At 38.9% G+C, this 23,045-nt stretch overlaps 1 protein-coding gene across 1 annotated transcript in view; it reads left to right on the top strand.

The window, feature by feature from the left end:
• The window catches only part of KCNC2 (potassium voltage-gated channel subfamily C member 2), a 107,976-nt gene that overhangs the window by 2,483 nt on the left and 82,448 nt on the right, over positions 1-23,045 (top strand). Inside the window, exon 2 of the mRNA XM_009278933.1 lies at positions 1,104-1,141. Within this exon, the coding sequence (XP_009277208.1) occupies positions 1,104-1,141 (38 nt within the window). The remainder of the gene's footprint in view (positions 1-1,103; positions 1,142-23,045) is intronic.

Below are 23,045 nucleotides of genomic sequence, written 5' to 3'. Positions count from 1 at the left end.
GCGCGCAGCGCATCAAGGGGAAGCTCGCCCCGCTTGGGGTGGGCATGCAGAGGCGATGGTTTGGTGGGCCGCTGCATGGGGGTGATGTTGGCGCCCGTGGGGCGGTGGTGCTTGTCCCCTCTGCATCTGCCGGCAATGTCAGGCAGTGAGGGGTTCGCACTGTGCCAGCGTCCCCCCATGGGACTGTACGTGGGGTGAGGTGGGAGCTGTGCCCTGAGGAGCCTGCGAGGGAGACATGGTCACCCCCCCGGCCTGGGTGGGGGTGTGGAGGTGCGCTCCTGGGGGACCCGTTTGTGTGTGTGTGGGCAGGAACAGCCCCAAGGTGTCCTCGTCCTTTTTGAGCACCTGCCTGGAGGTGCATTTGAGGCTGGGGCAGCCGGCCCCACCGGGAGGCCATCGTCCCTCCCCCAGCTGTCAGAGGTCTCGGCTTTGCGGTGAGGTGGTGACAGCGATGCAGGAGAGCGACCTCAGCCCTTTCCCAGCTTCGTTCTGTCTGCGCTGGGAGGTGATCTGAGTTCAACAAAGTAAGTGTGACAGGGGGTCACCCTGGCTCTTCCTCCATTGATTTCTCAGGGTGACCCTCACTGGCTCTGTGACTGAGGGTATGGGGACAAGGCAGTAAATGATCGTACTAAGTTTCTGTTATTTAGATAGGGGTTTTAGATTTTGATGCTGACTACTTTCTACTTTGATGATTTGGATTTTAGTTCCGTCTTTTAGTTGCTGTTGTCAGTGGTAATGCGGGTTCGCTTTCTAACTCAGGGCTTTGGACCAAACAAATGGTTGTAATTCGTTTGAGAGAAATACACAGCGGTGCCTCAAATTTAACGAGAAGAGCAACCACCAGCAAATCCTCCCTGCAATACAAGAAAAAGAACTTGTAATTGGGAATGTTTGATTATAAAATGGTAAGAAGCGTTTTGCAGCGTATTCGCCAGGATTCCCATGAAGTACTCAGAGCTAAGCCTCATCCTGCAGGAAGTGCAGTTATGGTGGGTGTCATCTCCCCATCAGTTCCACTAATTCCCCTGGCAGTCTCATAGATGTGACCATAAGCGTGTGGTTAAGTGACTTCCTGAATTGTACCCTATGGCCTGACGCAGTTCCTGTGAAAGTTAGCAACTCCTACGAGCTTAGTGAGGTAAGTTAAACACGAAGTAAAAGTCCTCGTAGTTATTACTGTCACTTGCTGAGTGCCAGCATTGTTTATGTTTTTGAAGGTTGTCCACCAATGCGTTTTCCCTTGACAGCTGACTCCAGCTGATACTTGAAATACCTTTTTAATAAAGGATCGGTTTTTTTAATAAAGGATCGGTTCTGAAGACAAACTACCGGAAGCGTCTATCTTTGCTTATCAGTGGCATACCCACGTTGCTTATGTCTTAGCTGTCTGAATCCTAAAGAAAATCTGGCTGACGAAACAGTAGTGCGCACGGTGATTGCTCTGCAGGTTGTCTTTCACCTACTGTTTCATGGAAAGTTGCTGACAGCGTCGAATCTGCAGCTTTTACGGTAGGGAATCTTTCCACTCAACTTTGCTGGAGGACTGAGGAGGACGAAGTAAGTGTTAAATGGAAGATACCAGGAGAAATAGGAAGGTAGGCTTGCTGATTGCAGTTGCGCCTTGGAGTTGTAGCTGTCACTTGGTTTTTCGGTCTGCTTCGGTCCACTCTTCGCCAGAGCCTGTAGGCACTTGCTTTCCAAATTTTCCATCTGTACTAGACCATCCTGAACCCTCAGTGGCTTGGGTAAAGATATTTCGAGTTTGCAAAATGAATGCCGTAATTAACACTACAATAGAAAATTGTGATGTGGCGATATTCATCTTTTTGAAGATAATTTATTTACCTTTTGATAATTTTAAAACTGTTTTTAAAGATTATATTCTGATTTCAACCCCAGGCAGCCAGAGTAAGGTAGTGTCAGAGCCGTAACAACAGTGTCTAAATCAGTGTTTTAATTTTCTTTGAGGCTGCTACTCTCTACATTGATCTTTCAGGTAGGGAGACAACTTTGAGAATGGCTGGCAACTTTTAAAGCATTAAGTAAGTTTGTATTTAAGGACTAGCATGTGCTTAGTAAGCACTCTTGAACACAGTAGTTTAAGGTGATGGTAACCTTAGTTTGGAACTGAGACGTTACTGTCAATTCAACATTTTCCCCCACCTGAAACAAAGACATTATTTTCTCAGTATTCTGGCAAATACAGTTTTGTTTTGTGTCATCTGAAATGATGACTAACTCTAAAAACGTTTGAGTGAAATCCTGGCCTTAGTGAAATCAAGACAAAACTCTGTGAACATCAATCTTTGCCTCGTAGTGTTAGCTACTGACTCATATGCCACTTAGATTATGGTGAGGCTGCTTAGTGGTAAACTTTCTTAATAACTGTGGTAATTATTTTTTTAGCATTACTGTCTGATTTAACTTCAGCAATGTCTGTTCTGGGAAGTATGATGATGACAAAAATGGGATATTTTCTATTAATGAAATGGTACTTAATATTTGTGATTTTCTTTATCCTAAACTGTGATCCCTAAAAATAGAAATTTATAGAAATTCAAATATAAGTTGCCATGGTAACCTATTGGGGGATAGTGCACGCACAAGATTATTCTAGCAAGACCATCCAGTGATGTTATATAAATAGTGAAACTAGTTTGTTGACAAGAAGGTTCACTTTATTTGAGATTCTAAAAAAAATTTCAACTTTTAGTGCATGCAGTCTGATACTCAGATAGCGACATCTACTAAACGTGTTTTTTGTAAATATAAAATGTAGTCCACGTGCATACATTTGCTTTGAAACCTGCAACACTTTTCTTTGTTTCTAAAGTTCAGGAGTTACATCTGAATATTATTTCTGTTTTCGTTTTATCGTTTTGGGTTTCATAGACTGAAATGAAATTAAAGAGTACAGCGGTACTCCTTTCACTCCAGGCTTAATAGAGCAATCATTCACAAACTGCTATTCGACAGTGCTATTATGCAGATATGGAAAGCCACTGGTGTAAGATACTGTCATAGGAGGAGAAGCATTGGGCAACTGAATCTTTCTATGCATTGGTTTAAGCATCTCTGAAACAGACACTTAACCTGATTCTTATCTGAATCATACATGTGTATTGTGAGTTTGACTACTTAATACCTGTAAATGATTTTGGTATCCTTTGATGGCTTCTGAGTGCAAAGTACTCATTATGCTTTAGTAAAGTGCAAAGATATGTCTAAATAGTTTGTAAGAAAGTACAAGAGGCATAATTAAGCACTGAGTTTAAAAGAGCGTCTGCAGATGCTCAGCAGGACCTAGAATGTCAGCGCTAGTCTCAGATATCATATTTCAAATTAATTAAGCTTTTAAGGCCTTTTACTTTTGAATAATAGTTGAAACATGATGCTGTTTAAAGAAGTAATTAGTATTTGTCATTGATTTTTCCTAAGGATTATGGATTGCTCATGTACTTAGTGCAGGAACTCGAAAATGGCCCTGGGATTCACAAAGTTCATAGCTATATATCCTTCACTTTCTGAGAAGACCGTAAATCTGTTCACAGAGAAGGAGACAGCGCCTGCAAAGTTGGGTAGCTCAGCAGCGCGGGAGTCAGTGTGGCCCAGGGCACTCGAGCGGGCGCTGCCTGCAACACCCTTGCCATTTTCAGCAGCCGAAGGCAAGTTACACAACTCCTTTGCTGTATGGTCTCTATCTATAGGAAAGATCATAATTACTTGGTTTACAAGGGAAGGATAAAAACTAACAAGTATTTGTAAAGTTTGTTGTAAGTAAGTATTCACTGAAATGCAAATAAAACCACAAAAGCCTTGCAGTCTAGGCATCAAGATACTTACGCCTTGCAAGTGTTCTTAAGAACACTGATCTTATGCTGCTTCATCGTGATGTGAGGAGCTGGACTTGAGCAGTGACCGGTATTGTTGGTTGGAAATACGAAGTTCCTGTCGACTGCTTTACGTGAAGTTACAGTCAGAGACTCCTTTCAGTGTGCCATAACATCTCCACCAGCTTTGAACATTCGGTGGGGACGGTTGTAGGAAGAAGCAGCTGAAATGAGTGATATGGGAGAGGGAGAAAATACAGTTTTATAAATCCCCTCGAAAGGTTGAAGCCATGGAAATCATATTGGAGAGTGTTCTTATCAAATACAACTTATGTCTTTATTTGGTGGCTTGCTTACGTTTTCTCCAGGTACCTAGATACCTGTCATGTACTAGGGTGAATGAATGGGGTGGGTTAAATTTAGGGCTTTGGCTGTTCGTGATGCAAGATGGTTTTTATTTTTGGTAGAAGCAACGCTGCTGGGATAGTTCGATCGAGACACCATGAATGGCGTGGTGAAGATATAGAATAGCGAATAGTGGTAGTGAATAGCAGAGTTTATTTGCTTTCTTAACAAAATTAAAGGGCCTTTCTATTATAAGTGCAAATCTTTACTCTCTATCTTTTATCCAACAAGGAAAGCAAGTATACTTTAGATTTTACTTTTAATAATTTTTTGAGTTATGCAGATGTCTTCTATCTGAAAATGATTATAAAAGTATACAAAGAAAATAGTAAAGGTTGATAAAGAAACTGAAAAGAGGGTATTCCTTTTGCCATGTTGGTAATCAAAGTGCTGAATTTATTTTTAAGTGGGAAAAGAGTCCTTTAGATCAAATTGGCGAAAACCAGTCATTCTGCTTGAAGCGTTTAGCCTATGGGAGCTGTCGCTTTTAAAGAAATAGCAAGATTTGTTCCTAATGACAAAAATCATAATGCATCACGGTTACAGATACTCATACAGTCTGTAGCTTCATGTGTACATGGGCTGACTAAAACCCATTATAAGTAATTTTTATTAGTGTACTTCTGGCATGCTGGCTGTTAAAAGTCTTAATTGGAAATTGTAGCTTAATACGTGATGTATTCAACATAAACTAGCTTGATCTACCTTAAATGTAGATGGTCTCTGATGGCACTGACATATCGGTGAGGTAAAATCAGCAAGATTTCTGCCTCCTGAACTTCTGCCTTTTCCTCTACAGCTGTTCCGCCTGATGCTGCTCCTGTTTCCATGGAAACAAGCCAGCTCTTGGCTTCCTCTTCCCATTGAACACAGCCTTCTCGCTGTCACTTATTCATCTGGGAAAAGCATTTTGTTGTAGCTCTGACATGAATGCCACAGAGATGATCTGTCCTATCATTTCAGAAATAGCTGTTACGTATGTGAACGTGCACGCAGCCAGATTTGTCTTCCAATGACTAAAATATTCGGTTCATGGACTTACACTGAATTTGCTTTGGTGTAACTGGAAGTGGAAATTAGCTTAACACACACAGCCCAAGATAATAACGGGTGGGAGAAATATTTTCGGTTGAGAAATCTGGCAGACCACGTTCCCTTCCTTTACATAGTTAATATGTAATGTGTTATATCTGTCACGTTTTGATTACCGTGGTAAAATTCTTAAATGGTTTACTTTGGGGATGAGAACTTACCTTCAAACTCATTAAGATGGTGGTGGGAGGAATAGCTCACACCTTCTGGTGAATATTGTATAGGTTTCAATGCTGCCGTCAGATGAGGTACCATGTTATCGTGCCGTTGTCACATGATGCAGTCAGGATTCGAAAAAAGTGATGTAAGAAAAGTGGTGTCTTTGAGGTCCCTATTTTCTTAAAGTGCCTCGTACTTAGTCCAAGGTAAATGTATCAATCAATACCCTGCGAGGAAGTCAGCATTTTTGCTTGTTTTGGTGAATTTGTGTTGAGTCATAATCAAAGAATTTCAGACTAATCCTAAAGCCTTGATTAGTTTCCTTCGCTGTAGGAACTTTAAGATATTTTGAGGGAAGTTTGTGTAAAACTTGCTCGTCCTTTTCCCTCTCAACGATCATTGGCAGAAAGTGCCTGTTCTCCTCCTCCTATGAAGTTACCTTGCAATTGGGGTAAAAGGATCAGAGGAGAGGAAAGGCATCCCTATATAAATTTTTAATATTTTGATAATCTCTTACGAAGTGCTGCTGTCCAGTAGTTTTAAGATGGAAGAGACAAGTTCTTCTCATTGTCAAGTGCTGTTTCAACGCTGTTCATTTCTGCAGAGACTCCTCCTGCTCGTCCTGCACTTCAGGCTCTTGGCTCATCTTGGGGAAACGTGGTTTCCTTCAGCCACAACTGGAAAGAAAGGGTTTATGCTCTCTATATTTAGCACCCAATGGGGATAGTGTGTTCCCTTTTAATTCTCTTTACTAGACTCTTCTTTAGACCTTACTTCTGGCAGTGTGATTTACATAAGCTTATTGATTCAGTGTCAAAACTTGGGGGATTTCTGCAGTTTTCTTTTTACCGTGAGTAAAGTATCTAGGTAAATAAAAATATAGATATGGTAATATTTGGAATATCAACATGATAAAAGGGACTCAAGCTGTAGTGATGACCTGGTATATTCCATTCCTTATTGTGACATACACATGTATATGTTGATATAACTAAATGGTAATTTTGTCAGAGAGAGCTGTAGAAATAGCTGTAGAGAACGAAACATGAAATCACACGGTTGGGGTTTTTTTTTTAGTTCCACAAATGTGTTTGTTTAACATCATTGTTAGTACTTTATGATGACTAAATCACTTCTGAAGGAAAAACTCCACTTCCATCTGTTAATCGGTAGCGTTAAAAATGGAATGCCACCTAGTCACATGAAATACAATTTCTTGTGATTTGCATTACAGAATTTTTGACTGAAGTGGTGACTTGAAGCTTAAAAACCAAATTATCCAATTGTATATTATAACCGTGTGTTGTTTTTTCCCCTCTGCCTTTAAGCTGAAAATTCTGAGATGTTGCTGTGGTTTTGGTCTTTATATTAGTAGGTTAATTATTACAGTGGTGTAATAATTCAGTCCTTTCTTATTACAGACAGCCTTTTGTAGTTTTCTAGTGTTTCTAGGTGAACCTTAGATATCAGGTCTTTGATACGTTCATGAAAAATGCTGTAAACAGAGAACAGCCTCTTACTCCAGTGCTGAATAATGTGGTAAAGTTCATTAATATGCATTAAATATACCACACAATACCATCTAGTCTTATTTCTGAGATAAGTCTAGTTTCTTAAGTGTTTACATTTTCATTAGTGTATAGCATACAAAATTATATTTTTTTTTTTAGCGTGCCTAGTCTTTGAAAATGGTGAAGTATCTCTTGAAGTTTGTGGATTTGGTTTTGATAATGTGTAGAGTACTAGCTGTATAGCAGTAATCTTCTTTTTAACTGTTTAATCCTTACCCTAAGAGAAATAACTCTTATTTAGGAATGACTTCCACCACACTAAAATGCTTGCTTTGATAAAAGCACAAGGCTGCTCCAATACTAGGGGTCTGGTAGTACGTGGGATTTTAAGGCAACAGAAATCAAACGCTGAAACTCAATTAATGGCTGAGAAAATTCTCTTTCAGTGAATTGCACTGGAGAAGATAAGCTCAGTAGAGTGAAAAAGAGGGCTGCAGAACAGTGCTGTGAAATGCTGCGTACACGTTGTTGCAATATTAAAGAGTGCATGTTGAATTCCTGACGATTTCGCAAGGGGACTGCGCTGGTGCCTGCTGCAACACTGAGTGAGAGTGCTTAACCATCCCAAATGGCATCCTGCTGGAGGGTGCTCTTAAGTAGACGGAAGAATAATGTCTTCTAATCATATTTCTATTGGCCCATTTAATTTCTCAGATCATAAATGTTCACAAAATATATTAGGCTTTTATATGCTGTCTACTATAAGATTGAGGGTAATCAAGTATGTAGTAATTAATATTTTATATAAAGCCTGTGCAATCACAGATTTTTAAAATTTTTTTTTTTTTTTTTAGAGTAATGGTAAAAATTGTTACAGGACAATGTAAAAGATGTTTTTAAAGTATACAAATGTGTGGGTATAAACTTTCTTTAGTTCTTGGACAATACCAAAGGAGATGTCCTCATTAGTCCTTATTTTTGCATAGGTATTCAAAAATTCTCTGTACTTTTCAAGCGAGCTGTCTATTTTAGCTTCTTCATTGGCACTTGGTAATCCTTTACCCATATGAATGACAATTATTTTTAATAATTGGCTTCAGGAGTATCTTAATTTTCACAGGATAATGATTGTTAGTAGCTGAAGAGTTAACTTAGATCTTTTTTTATATCATCCCAAGTGTTACACAGTTTTTCTTCTGGCAGGAATTTTGCAGTATTCTAAGTTTAATCCAGAGGCGGTTTGGAGAAGAACTTTTTTGTCTTCCTGGTTTCTGATCACATTTGGGAAAGGAGTTTTCTTGTATTTTCAATTCTAGGTCTGATACCTACCTTCAGTTTTCCATTTGAATTTTAGGATATATTTGATGTGCAAGCACATCTGGATATCATGTTGAACATTCTTGCATTAGTCTGGGAAATTATTAAACAAATTACTAAAACCTCAGTGGGAACTGAGTTTTGGCTCTCTACAGCTTCCTGAGGAGGGGAAGCAGAGAGGGAGGTGCTGATCTCTTCTCCCTGGGATCCAGTGACAGGACGCGTGGGAATGGTTCAAAGCTGCACCAGGGGAGGTTTAGACTGGACATTAGGAAGCATTTCTTTACCGAGAGGGTGGTCAAACCCTGGAACAGGCTTCCTAGAGAGGTGGTCGATGCCCCAAGCCTGTCAGCGTTTAAGAGGCATTTGGACAATGCCCTTAATAACATGCTTTAACTGTTGGTCAGCCCTGAAGTGGTCAGGCAGTTGGACTAGATGATTGTTGTAGGTCCCTTCCAACTGAAATATTCTATTCTATTCTAAATAGATAAGTTCTGGTCTTCCAACCTTCTTTTCCCTTACAATGGAAAATGAAGTCCTTTTACTTAATAATTATGATGTTTCATATTTTCATGGTTTAAAAAATAAAGTGTATATAGTAAATGGCATATAATAAATGACATCAGCAGCTTTTTTGTGGGTAGGAATCAAGTGGGGTAGGATTTTGGTGCAGGTATTGAACATCAGCTCTGCTGTATAACTCACTATCTGTTCATTACCTGGTAATACTTGATGTTAAACAAATTGATTTAAACACCTTAGGCATATTTATCCTTTGGCCAGTAAATTTTATTACTGGATATTTTCGAGGCTGTTTGAATACAGTTTTGAATTTGAGGATTGAGACCTTTGACAGCAGGCCGGAGTTATTTTCCTGCTTGCCTAGGTGATACACCCGTGCAGCTTGGAGAAAGAAATGGTCATGTTTGTCATTTGTCTCCAAAACAGGCATGTGAAGCTGATGTTTCAGTGACCCGTGAATGGTCAGCAAAATTGGTTTGATGCATTGCAGCTACAGGGTCTCCTTGGTTAGTCATTGCATGCTTTAAGTTGCTGCCTTGATAGCAGAACAAATGAGCTGGGGGAATTAAAAAGGAGAAAATATTTGATAAAAGGGAAAATTACATCTTGGTGAAAAATGAGCCATTATGGACTGAAGCAAAGAATGTATCTTCATTATTTTGGTTTATCATAATATAGCCAGCCAAACCTTAAAACTGGCAAAGGCATTTGGTTGCATGTCTGATTTTTTTTGAGTGATGTTCATTGCTTTAAGGATGGAAGATGGTTGTCCTTAAACTGCAGGTTTATCTACTTATACTTCTTGTTGCAGTTGCCACTTCCTTAATCTTAAAGTGAGAAGGGAGCTTTGATCTTTTCAAAATGACTTCTCTAATGACTAGGTTTATTACATTTTGGAAACAGCTACTGTAGCTAGGTACAGTCTTGCAGCCGGTCTCCACATCAATCCAGGTGCTGTGACAGCTGCAAAACTATCTGCGGAGGCTCTCAGCGTTGGCTCTTGGTTACCTGTTTCCCCACTCGTCAGCCCCACCGCGTTGCATTCAGTGTCTTGCACTGTCACTGAGCCAATGGCTGGCTACTCTAATACTTCTGAATCAATGCCTTTTCCAATGCTTTTGTAATAAAATTAAGGGTTCTGCTACAGTTTGAAGTACAATGATAGTTATAAATACCTTTCTACTGTTAATACTACCTTTAGTAGCTGTGTTTGTTAGCAGCTTTTCTTTGAAAGCGTGATGGCATACATCACTTACGGAAATGAAAACCCAGTGAAACTTCAATGATTTTATATTCTCAACAATTTAAAGACATTTAAATTTGGTAGCAGAAATGTACCCATTAGTCTCTAGAGAAGTGCAGATGTAGTTCATGTTTGGTTTGTATTTCATTAGAGCAACCTACCTTGCACTGCAGTCCTGACAGATTCATGAGATGAGGGCAATCCTCTTTGACATAATGTCTGCTTTTGTTCAAATATCAATAGCTAACTTTCTAAAGTAGCATGAGGAAAATTATTAAACTCCTGTCTTGTGCTGCTGCTGTTTGTGTACTCCTTGAAAATACAGATCAGGAGGTGTGTATTAGTAATTATAATGAATGAACTTCACAAATCTTATTTTGTTTTTTTACTGGCAGTGCAATTTTAAAATAACAAGGTAATTGTTACAGTTTCCTAATCATACTGTGAGTAAAATGCTGCCTCCAGAAACCCAAACCTTGTCTCTGGGTGGGAAAGTCTTGGCAATAGTGGAGGCTAAAGGAAAAGGCGTGACATAAATTTTTCATTGCAGTTCTACTGTTCAGACAAGAACAGTGTGACAACTGTGTGCGCTGCAGAAACGGGTGAAATGTGAGTCTGAGACAAGGGAGGAGAACATTTGTGGTCCTAGTGCTTTCAAACTTCAGGTGGAGTTTTTGTCCATATATGTAAATATGGATGCAAATATTTTTGTGTGTGTGTATATGTATGTATATGCACACACATATACATTTCTAAACAAACACATATATTGGTGTTCCTGACTTGTAATTATGGTAGTCCAGAAGATTCAGCCCCTTTTTTTTTTGTCCATGAAGATTTTAATGAAGAAGGCTGCATCCCAGATCTCATGACTTAATTCAGTGTTCTTGCTTTTACTTGTTTAATTCAGCTTCCAGCAATAGGTTCAAGTAGAGTTTTGTGGACTGTCTGAATATGATAGATCTATCTTGCTGGATATACATATATATTACTATATTGGCTTACAGTATTTTGTTAACCATGTTTGACGATAGAAATAGTGTTCTATTCTTTATAAATTTTATCTCACTAAAAATGGGAGAAACCTGAAGCAGTTCTGTAACTAAAGAAATCTTGCTTTCTGTACATGTATATCTTATGGGTGACTCTCAGGGCAAATTAAACTTTTTCCTGCACTTGGTATATTATAAAGCCCCCTTTGAGTGCACATTTGTTGCTGTCAGAAGGCTCTGAACTCACTTTGCAACTTTTTCTCACTGAAGGCTTTTTGGATCTGTCTAAATGGCCAGCTGGTTCAGAGCTCTTAGGTAGGAGATCAGTAAGGTTTGGGGTTTTTTGTTTGGTTTTGTTTTTGTTTGTTTTTGTTTTTTTTTTAAACCACAACAGCAAAACAAGGTAAAGTTGCTTTTTCACTTGGAAGTCCTGACGACATAAGACATCTTTTCTCAAGAAAGCACTTACATTTACGCTCGTTACATCGGGAAGCATAACTCCACCTAAGTAACTGGAGCTCAAGAACAGGGTAAAAGAGCAAGCCAAGCAGAGGCAAGGACTGTTTCCAGAGGATCGTGTGTGGGGGGGGGGGGGGGGCTGACAGATGTAAGGAAATCCTTCCACGCTTGAGACCTCTGCCTTTTGTGCGATGAATACTAAATCAAGATGGGATTTTTTTTTACAGTGTTTTGTGCAGTCCCTACTGTACTATGACGTGTTATGTCATTTAAAAAGTACTTAATTATTCCAAAGCAAGCCAATATTTTGTGGTGTACATTTTTTTTTTTAATGGAAAGCACCTATAAAATGTAAACGAGGAGGCTATTCTTTCTAAGGCTTTATTTCAAACATCCTACAACAAGTAATTATGTTGCTTTTATAGAGTTACACAGAATGGCTCAAAAACCTATAAAAAGGTCAAGTTCTTCTGGTAAATTATCTAGAATTGCACTAGAACCCTACTGATTTTGTATAAAACTATATATTCTTTATATTATTTTATAAGACATTCTAAGAAAATTATGTCTCCCAGGGATGCGTTTTTCCCTTCTTCAGCTGTTGGTAAGAGGATATATTAAATACAATCAGATTTGGTAATCATTTTCATCAGGCCATGTTGATAACACCATGATTTTTCATCTCTGAAGTGTTGCAACCTGTTTTATTATTCATTTATCTGTATTTTTTCATTTAGTGTTTTTTTTTTTAGAAGGAAGAGAGGATCAGTCGAGTCGAGTTCATACATCTCTGCTTCTTGTGAGGAATAAAGAGAAGCACAAAACCATGAAACCAACATTTAAGCGGAGGATGCAAAAGGTCATAGTACAGTGAAAGCTGTGAATGGTGTAGGGATCGTGTTATGATGAACTCAACTCGGTCAGGCTAGGAGGGACATGGAGAGTGAAGAGGGCCCAATGACTAAAGCGCTAGCAGGGAATTCTGGAGATCCAGGTTTATGTCTTTGCTAGGCTGTAGCATTTTCTGTGGATCACTGCACCACTGTGGTTCACCCCGTCTGCAAACTGGGAAGGTACGAATGTTCTCTTACCTTAGAAAATAAAAAAATAAAACCTTAAAAAATTATGCAGTGCTCAAATAATGCAGTAAAATAAAGGACAATTGTATTTTAGTTTGTGACTGTCAAATACAATGCAAAGGAGAGCTTAGGTACTTTTTAAAGGAAGTTGGGGATAGTTTGCTGTTTTCTGTACCCAAAGATTTAAGCATACATAATCATCTCATGGTCCTCTTTTCCCCCCCTCCCCCTTTCTTTTTTTTTTTTCCTTCAAGACCTTTGCCTCATTCACTTTATAGCATGGATCTATGCTGGGAGTAAACTGGGATTGCGTAGTCATTTGGATATACGCAGCAATGAGTATGAGAGGAAATCCTCATAATACATTGATAATTTTGTTTGCAGAGCAGAGTTGGAAGGGTGTATTCTGATAAGGAGGCACATATCCCACACCTGAACAATACGGAAAAAAGAAAACTTTGAATTCTGTAAGAAAACATTGTCCATTTTGTGAACTGACTGAGGCAGGGTCTACGTGGGAAAAGATTCTTCGGTCATGTTAATAAAAATTGCTTTGTAGCATGTGAACACAAGGAAATCGAATTAAGGTGGGGTTTGGCACAGATACAGTTTGTCAAAGTTTTTCCTCCAAAACATAATGGTAGCATTTCTGAAATAAAAGGTTTCCAGAATTGAATACACCTGAAAACAATGTAATTCTCAATTTTTCGCACAGATTGCTGAATGTTCGCAAAGACATTTGGCATTCGGCCTGTGCAGTTAAATTCTGGCACAGCAGAGTAGGGAGTCTTAAAATGAGAAATATTGGTCAATCTTCACAGTTGGCTCTGCTACCAATTTGGTCTGCAGTATATTAGAAAGATTGTTCAATATTTTCAATGATCTCTTGTTGATTCTTGGTTGTGTTCTGTACCTGCTTTTGAAGTGTGGTGGCCAAGGATCACCATCACTAGATGGGGCAATGGTAGAGCTTGCAGGCTGTATTTCAGGAGCATTTGCATTGCTTAGTGAAAGCCAGCTGCTATTCTTTAGGCTGTATTTCAGGAGCATTTGCATTGCTGAGTGAAAGCCAGCTGCTTTTTAATATGTTAACTAGTTGTGCTCAACTGTATTGGTGATCAGTATTGGCTAAACACAGGGCAGTGTTGTAATTAAGTTACTGTAAATTTTGGTAAGAGATTTTTCCAAAGCAGTAGGTAATACCTGTTCCTTAATTCTGAAATAACACCCATCTTTCTGTCTTGCTTCTCATATACAAGACTGACTTATACAAGAACTCGGGCTGTAAGTTCTCCCTAGAGAGATGAGTGAATTCTGCCTATATAGGTGAATGCATTTTCATGAGTAAGATATTGTTTAATAGTTTATTGTGAATCAAAGCCAAACATTTTGCTAACTTGAGCAGAAATTGGAATTGTTCTGTAAGTGGTGGAAGCCATGGAGAGCAAGAGCATTGCCATCAAAATTGTTGAAGTGTTTTAAGATCTGCCTTTACAGATGCCTGGGGGGACCACCGATGTTGGTTTGATTCCCCCTCTCTCTTCCCCCACAAACACCCCTTCCCAGCTCAGTCCAGGCTGCTACATTACTTTTACGTAACATGGAAGCCATACTGAATTATTACAAGAAATTAATTAATCGTTTAACTGCTGTGTTTCTGTGCTGGGAAAAAACCCATCTGGCTATGTCTGGCCAAGATTTGGGGATGTGCTTGAAGCACGTGACGATATTGGCTGAATTAATTCCGAAAGATGGCAGCTGACAAGCGTTAAGTCTGCTCTGATCGTGGACAGGCAAGCAATTTCTTCATTCAGTTAATTGCTTTGGAACAAGATGCAGGATAAATAAGTGAGCTCAGTTTCTTTTTCTACCTGAAATGATTGTTGCCTATAGCCTTGACAGGAGAAAGCTGCATTTTTGGGATTTATTCTGAGGCTTTGAGGTTTGAAAAATTTGTGTTGTTAATAGCTGCACTAAGCAGTGCTGGATTTCAGCATGATTCCTTACACAGAGTAATGTCTGATTGTGAAACAATGTAAAATCTCTTATTTAGAATTGAATGCACATTTCCAAGTGATAAGCCAACTGTAAAGTATTTAGCAACAGAAAATTTACAGAATTCTAGCTTTATAAGTCTGCTGCATATGCTTTCTCTTCTGTGCGTGCACCATGCTGAATTTGCCAAAACTGGTTCTGAACCAGGAGTGTAGGACAGATCTTGTTTCACCGTATAACTTTAAAAAACAAACCTTCCATTACAAGAGTCAAACACAAAAAAATAGTTCCATGTATTCCTAGTGGTAATAGCAAATTCTTGGCATGGGTGACTAGTTTGGCCCTGAAAAAGCTACGAGCTGGTAGCCATGATAATAAGCTGCAGTGCTTTTTAAACTGAATTTGACTCTAGATCTTAAGAAGGTCCTCCTTCACTGCTGGGATATTTCAATATCTTAGAAAATATTTTCAAATACCTTGCTTTTTGTGAAGATTGGAGTTCGTAGTGCTGTTCTTTCAAATCAATCGTGTTTGTGTTTAAATGGACACTGCGCTTCCCGCACTAGACTGGCAATCTCTGAATCGGGAAAGGATTTCCTAGAATATGCAGGGAGTCCTGGACAGGCTGAGCATTGTCAAATTGATAAGCTAAGTGTGCTAGAGGATTTGAGTGCTCCTATAAATAGGAAACCAGTCTGAAAAAAAAAAAAATACATTAAGACCTTGAGGAGAGAGGATCTTAAAGGAAAAATCTAATCAGGAGATGCTGAAGAAAAACGATAAATTTGAAATGGCAATTAAATAAAAAGAAAGGCCTGGGGAGAGAAAAGAAAAGGCCTGTTGGGGAGGGGTTTTTTGTTTGAAGACCATAAAGTTAAGTGAGGCTCAGGAAATTGGGGACTGGTGTTGCCCTGAAATGTAGGTTGTGTTGGTTGTAGTTGCTTCTGGATTTGCTTTATTCTGTTGCCTAGGGAAGAAAAAATATATGTTAACAGTTTTGTAGGGTGAAAATATTTGCATTTATCACAGTCCTTGGGAATTCTTCAGCTGATTAGAATAACGTATTGGCAGGGTGAAGAGAAAGGAGGACAGGGAGAAGCCTCGCTGCCCGTTCGTACAGAGCTACACAGTCTTCTTAGGCATAATTATACACTTGGTTCTTTAATTTTGAAAAGCAATATATAAAATCTCTCAGTTCACCATGAATCTCTCTGAAGCTGTATCCGAATGGCAAAAGTTCAGTGTACCTCTGTAAGCTTCAGAATGTGATCCTGTACATGCATTTGCTTTTTATTTTTCCAGAGAGTCAGTAGCTCACAATCTTGACATTGTGCTCGTGCATAACCTCTCTATCAAACGTGGTGCTCGTTCTGCAGTATTTGTAGCTTTTTAGGTAGGAGATTTTGAAGTTAAATGCCTGGAAATATGTAACATATATGGCATTGAGGTGTAACTGTGTTAGACAAAACACTTCGAGTTAAGTATGTACCTATATGTACCAATATTATGAATATTATAATATGGTGATTTTCAGGAAAACTGAACACTGTTGTGTTCTTTTTTTTTCCCCCCAGTTCATAGGAAAGTGAAAAATAGGTCATATTAAAGAGAAGAGGCTAATAAGATAAATGTTTAATATTTGAAATTCAGGAAAACCGCTAAGGAGCATAGAGAATTTTTTTTCTTTTATTTCTAGCTCATTAGTTTTTACAAAATAGCCTTGAATAAAATTATCCTAAGGGAGCTATACTGTACATTCTGAACTGACATACTCAAATCAAGGCTTTTTCTCAAAACCTTTTTTAGGGCTGTTGTTGGAAAAGCACTGGTACCGGAACAGTAAGAAAGTGTCCTAATAGGGCTTTGAGGAACCTCAAATACCAGGTGATTCTTCTACCTTTTTAAACAAAGAGAAAATTTTAAAGTTATTGGAGGCTAAGAAAAATAGGTGAGCTGTAGTCCATTGTGGGGTACTCTTCTGCAAAAGTTACATTTATGTGATATCAGCTAGCAGTGTTTTTTATTCTTTTGGGAGAGAACCACAGAATATGGTGTCAAGAGTGGCTAATGTCTTGCTCTGCAGAGAAAAGGTGAAGATAACTATAAATGATGGGTTGGAACTTTTAAAAGACGATGTCAATTTCTTCTGCATTTCCTGGTGCAGAGATTCCCCCTCTTTTAATAAAGGAAAATAGGAATGAATTAGAAACTTAATAAACATGTTTCCTAAGCCTGTATTCCTCCTTTGATCTTATGTCATGCCTTTCTTTGGTCAAAGGTAATGTTGAGGAGAAACTGTTCAACAACCCCCTCTTTTTTTTTTTTTTTTTTTTTTTAAATTTTCTCTGTAGAATGAAAAGGACTAAATTTTCTCTCAGCTGTTGTCTGGAATACAGGAATGTGATGGCCTCTGGAGTCCCAGGCTTGACCTAATACAAATTCCTGGTTTTTACTGTCTTAAAAACTATCTGAAGCTTTGTAGTAGAGTCCTTTTATTATAGATTTTTTTTTTTTTTGTGGTAAACTTATGGCAATAAAAATGTTTTTGTGATATGTAGTGTTTGTGATATGCAGTGTTTATGATTTATAATGTATTTTTATGCTCACAGCAATGAAGAAGAGGTGGTTTGCTTCATCATTCACTTAACCTGCCTCTCTAATTCTGATACTGGTTAAAGAAGTCATGCTTGTAAGTAATCTAGAACTGGAAATCCTTTGGTTGGCTGTAGGAGTCTTACATTATTTTCAAGGGGGATTTCAGAGTGAACTGTTTCTGCTATGGATTAATACCATAAAAAAGTGGAATCATTGTCCTTGACTGTGTCATCAGTTTTCTGTCTTTAAAGATAGCACTGTTAATGCTATTAGCTAATGTTAGTTTGATATGAAGAATGAGAGACAAAAATGAGCAGAAGAACAAGTGACTTGAAATAACATAAAATGCTATGTTGCTTGATCTTTTTATTACTGGGTTTAGGAGACTTATTATGTATCCATTCAGTTAAGATGAAGACTCAGAGAGGAAGAACAGTAAAAATTGAAAATGAAGCTTGGAGATTTGTGGTACCCCTTTTCCTGAATTATAAATGATGGAAACTACAGTGTCAGACAGTCTTGATAAACTGCTTTGTCTGTGTTCATAATCAGACCACCTTATGAAAACTGGAATTATTTTGGAACAAACAGGAAGAAATGGAACAACAAAACATATGAAAATTGGTATATGTGAATGATGATTTTATGATAACTTTCATCAGAGGTTCACTTTGGAATGCCTTATTGATAATTGCATAGAAAGGAAAACTCTGCCTAAATAAGCACGGCAGAGACAGTTCTAGTTCTGCACTAAATTTAGATTTTTTTCTTAACTTTTTTTAATTCAAGTATATGAATCATCATCATCCTTATTTCATAAATTTGTTAATTTTTGGAACAAATTAATTTTCTGTTGGCTATTTCCTATTTTTCTAATGCACTTGTTTTTCCTCTTTATTTTTTTTCCTATTTATTTTTTCTTCTCACTTGAGGACTTTCTAAATTTAAGTAACCCATTGCTCCTCTGTAGAAAGATTCATCAGCAAGGCTCCATTCCATAAGCGTGGGTCTTTACATCTGTGGAGCTAGTGGTTCATCTCGTGATCATATCTGATCCTGCAACACAGAATACGTGGGCAGAGTCCATACCCTTTCCCCCCCCTCCTTTTACTGGGTAATGTAAAAAAAAAAAATCTGTATAGACTCACAGCTCAGCACTGTTAAATGTAGTGAACAATATTCTTCTCTTTTTGAACACAGTTAGACTTATAAACTTAAAACTGCAGGGAGAACTGCCTCTATTTTTTTTATCCTATCTGCAGATCCATTATATTGCTATTACAGGATCCCCTACATGATTCCTGCTTGAAAAGTTCTCAAATGTTGTGGTATATAATTTTTCTGCTAGGTGGCCAGGAGGTACAATTCAGAGCACCTAAAATTAGGAATCCAAGTTCCCCATCTTCTTAATAGTTAGACATATAGACCTAGATGATTAAAAATAGCTGAGAGAGATGCATACATTCAGACAGAGTAAATCCCCTTTTGAGTGCTTTAAATATAATTCTGCTATATGTGTGACTGAAATAGGCATTTGTGTGCTCTGCTTCATTGTGATACATTTGTTTTCACATAAGCTGTGCTACTGAGAAATAAGCAATGTGAAAAGTGAAAAAAGAGTGAATTGTATTTGTGGCCTAAATACAGAGTTGGCACTGATTTAACTAAATTGATTGCTAAAGCTGATTTACCTAAATCAGTGTAGCAAGCTTGTATGACCATGGCTCAATCGGGTTAAGAGCGCCCAGTACTCATTTATCTTAGTTTGGCTTCCAAACCAATTTTCCCAAACTTAACAGAATGCACCAGAGGCTAGTTCTGATGTAAATAAGTCAATTTGCAAACCAGTTTAGCTAAATTGGTGCAATTTCTGTGTGATTTCTGTATAGGCCACTTGTGGTATTAAGGTGTTCAGATTCTCATGAGATATTCTAGGAAACCACTGTTGTATGCCTAGAGCTATCAGTTTTCCTCCTGAATGCTTGATATGTCTGAAGTACGCTTGCTTTCAGTATGCAATGCTTTTCTTGAAATTAAAGTATTTGAGTGAAATCAGATTGAACCGAGACTCAGCTTCTCAGATACTTGCTTCCAAGCCACTCGCTGCCTGTGTTCAGTAGTTTTCTGCTCCTACTCCTTGCCTTGGTCTCTTTCAGCTGTAAATTCCATATAAGCACAGACTGTTGTTTCCATATGTATGGAAACGTGAATGAATACGTGTACACACGTATTTGACTTGTGCACGTTTTGGATTGCGCAGCAGGACCCCTGCTGTCGGTTAGGGGCTTCCCTAGTTGTTACTGCAATAGAGGTAGTAATGAGTTGCAAATGCAATTTGCTGTCAAGTTTGTGACCTCATCAAAGTCAAACGTAGTTTTAGAGAGCTTGAATGTTTAGTTCTTTTTTTAGGCAGTCAGTAAAATCATCTTAATTCAATTCTAGCATGTCTTATTAATGTTAATGGGAAAGAACTGTGACAGCTGCCAGCATACCTTACTGCAATTTACAACATCACGTAACCACCAAGTGATGTTTTTTTCATTCTTTACATTTGAGCTGAATTCCCTCCTTGTTTGCCAAGGCCCTCAAATGCACAACAGAGCTATTGCATGCTCTTGGGACATGCTGTGGCTGCATGAACCCTGTTGAGGCAGACCTCTAAATCTGTTACTTCAACATCAGTGATTTCTGTTCCCCCCAGCACACGGCAGCTTCTGCCCTTCCAAGCCAGGGAATAGAGGCTGGGATGGCTGTGCCGCACGGGAGGATTGGTGTGAGGCTGGGATGTGTTCAGAATCAGCAGAGAAATTCTTGTAGTAAATAGCGGGCTTGTGTTTTTGCGGTGGGTCGCATGCAGAAGGATCAAAGGGTGAGGTCTGTCTGTCCTCTGACATGTGAGGCAGTGAGAGCAGTACTGAAGGAGCTGGCACGGACAGCTGCCTGGACGGACCTGTGGATGTCCATGCAGGTGCAGCCTTGTTTTTATCTTTCAGGCCTTTTTTGGTGATAGAATAAGAGACACACCAGAGCATCAGCAACCTTAAAAGCTGTTCTTCTACATGAAACAATAGACGGCAGTCACAATCAAAATGGAGGCCAGCACGTTTTCATTTTAAAAAGGTATGTAAATAGTCTCTGTTCAAAGGGAAAGTAAAGCAGGGGCTCAGCAGGAAGCCTCAGACTAGGCTGCAGCAGGCACACACCTGCTCAGCAGTGCTGAAGTGATGTTCAAGTGGAAAGCACTATGTGCCTATGCAGCATCACGGTAGCTCTGTTCAGCTTCTTTTTACTTCATGAAGCTGGACAAATTCCATAACCGTAAATTCTAGTTTTGCTGGTTTAATTTTTGATAGGAGAAGAAACTATTGGGACTGAATTTTGGCTGTTGTCCTCTTCTTCATTAAAAGTCTCCTTTCCGCTGCTATACACCCCTGTTCATTTTGAGGAAATGAATACAGCCCTCTCTGTTGGGTGGGGTAGGAGGTTATACGGTTGCAGCTTTTATATGATTTACTCGGTCTGTGTCTGCCTGAGGAACAGAAACCCCAAACCTTCTCAAGATCTTTTTGTCATTGTAGATAAGACCCATGCTTTCTTGTATGGGAAATACTTTCATACACGATATATAGCCTTTAAATGCAGAAATTACAGTAAAAGGCATCTATTAAAATTGTACAGTTAGCACCCTGAATTAGGGCATACTAAAATTCAGCATTTAGCAGTAACATCATCCTTATGTGTATATTTAAGATGCAAGATTGTAGTGCTGGGTGATACTGTTCACCTAGTCAATGAAGGCTGTTGCTACCTCCACTGTTTGTTCACCAGACTCCATCGCATGGTATAGACATGCCGATAGGTAGCTGTTAGTTTGTCATGTACTTATATTTCCTTGAAAACCTTGTAATGAATTCAGTATCTATAGATCAGGCAATCTGGTGTAATCAAAAGCAAGGATCCCAGCGTGGACTGTGAATTGCTTTCATTCGGCACCACTGTGTTTTCTTTTGTGCTAAGAGGGTTTCCCTTTCTTTGGATTATATCTATTCTACCTCTGTGGGAAGTGAAAATATTCTTGTAATTTTGAAAGTCATTGGAAAGGATGTTATTTTTATAGGGTGTGTTTGAAAGAAACAGAGTCAGAGATTAAATGAAGGATAACATGGTGATGCTGTAAAGACCACCTTGGCTTCCTCATTGCATGCTAAGCTACCTGCTCAGTAAGCCTGTGGGCATCACTGTGATTTGTGTCCATCCAAGCTGGCTTTTTGTTCAGGATGACTAATGTATGCACTGATCTGAAGGGACAGTTTACTGCAATGTAGTGTTCAGCAGTGGCAAAGAGTCTAGAGAACAAATACAGACTTTCAGTCAAAGGCCAAGAACTGCCCTCCAAATATTGCCAGAATGAACAAAGCAGTACGGAAAAACTGCTTCTGAAGGACGGCTGCCCATTACTATTTTGTTTTTCCAGAAGCTGGAAGCCAACTCCATTTGCTCAACTGCGGTTAATGGCTTCACCCATTTCAGAGGAAACTGTCTTGTAGTGCACTAGAAAGAGATTGATTGTTTGACTAAATGTCATTGGAAATGTCATAAATATGAAAAAAACCTTGCTTTAAATTTCAAAATAACAGGTCTTGCTAGTGGGACTCTAACCTGGTCATGTAATGTGTGGCTGCTCGGTATCACTTCAACGTATTTTGTTTCATACTTGTATTATAGTTTCCAGCAAATGAGAAAGGTTGTGAGAACCAGAAGTTTTGCCACTTTACTGGCTGGTGGATGCTTATGTGGTGCTTTACCTCATACTGATGGATTTCTTTAATTAAGTTTGTTCCTAAATGTAGTAGGATTTATTACAATTTCAAATGTTTGTAACCACTGTACGAACTGACTTAGCAGAGAAATTAATGTTTCATGATTTTGACCTCTGAGGACATACAGACTTCCAAGGATTGGCTGTTGCAGAGCTTAGGTTTGATTCTGGATCCAGAGTAATGTTTTGTTTAGTCTGGAGCCAGGCAGTAAACAATTATGTGAAGAACATGAACTTTCTCATTTACCTCGGTGGATGCTGAAGCCAGGTTCTGACCACATGAGTGCCAACATCATTAACCCTTTAACTGAGGAACACATTAAAAAAAAAAAAAAAAATCTTACTTTTCTCGTTATTTATGTAATCTTGTAAAAAAATGTGAAGTCCATTAACTTGAAAAGATTGTAGCTTAAGGACTAAGACTAAAACTAAATATTGAGATAGACTGATATCATAAAAGATAATGCTTTCATTAATTAGAATTGTGAAATTCTAACATTATGAAGACAATATTATAAAGCTTATATGACTTTTGTGTTGTGGTTTGTAAGGTTTTGTTGTTTTTCTGTAAAACGTGGTCTTAATCTTTAGGCACAAAAGCTGTGTGTTCAACTGCTGTTGAACAGCTGTATAAATTAGGCAGTGGGATCGAGTGCACCCTCAGCAAGTTTGCAGATGACACCAGGCTGAGTGGCAGTTGACATGCCAGAGGGATAGGATGCCATCCAGAGGGACCTGGACAAGCTCGAGAAGTGGGCCTGTGTGAACCTCATGAGGTTCAACAAGGCCAAGTGCAAGGTCCAGCACCTGGGTTGGGGCAACCCCTGGTATCAACACAGGCTGGGGGATGAAGGGATTGAGATCAGCCCTGCTGAGAAGGACTTGGGGGTACTGGGGGATGAAAAGCTGGACATGAGCCAGCAACGTGCACCCTCAGCCCAGAAGGCCAATTGTATCCTGGGCTGCATCCAAAGAAGCGTGGCCAGCAGGTCGAGGGAGGGGATTCTGCCCCTCTACTCTGCTC

This window comes from Aptenodytes forsteri, unplaced genomic scaffold (assembly GCF_000699145.1).
Source record: "Aptenodytes forsteri isolate BGI_AS27 unplaced genomic scaffold, ASM69914v1 Scaffold259, whole genome shotgun sequence".
In the NCBI taxonomy this organism is placed as follows: domain Eukaryota; kingdom Metazoa; phylum Chordata; class Aves; order Sphenisciformes; family Spheniscidae; genus Aptenodytes; species Aptenodytes forsteri.
This window is presented reverse-complemented; position numbering and strand designations above follow the sequence as displayed.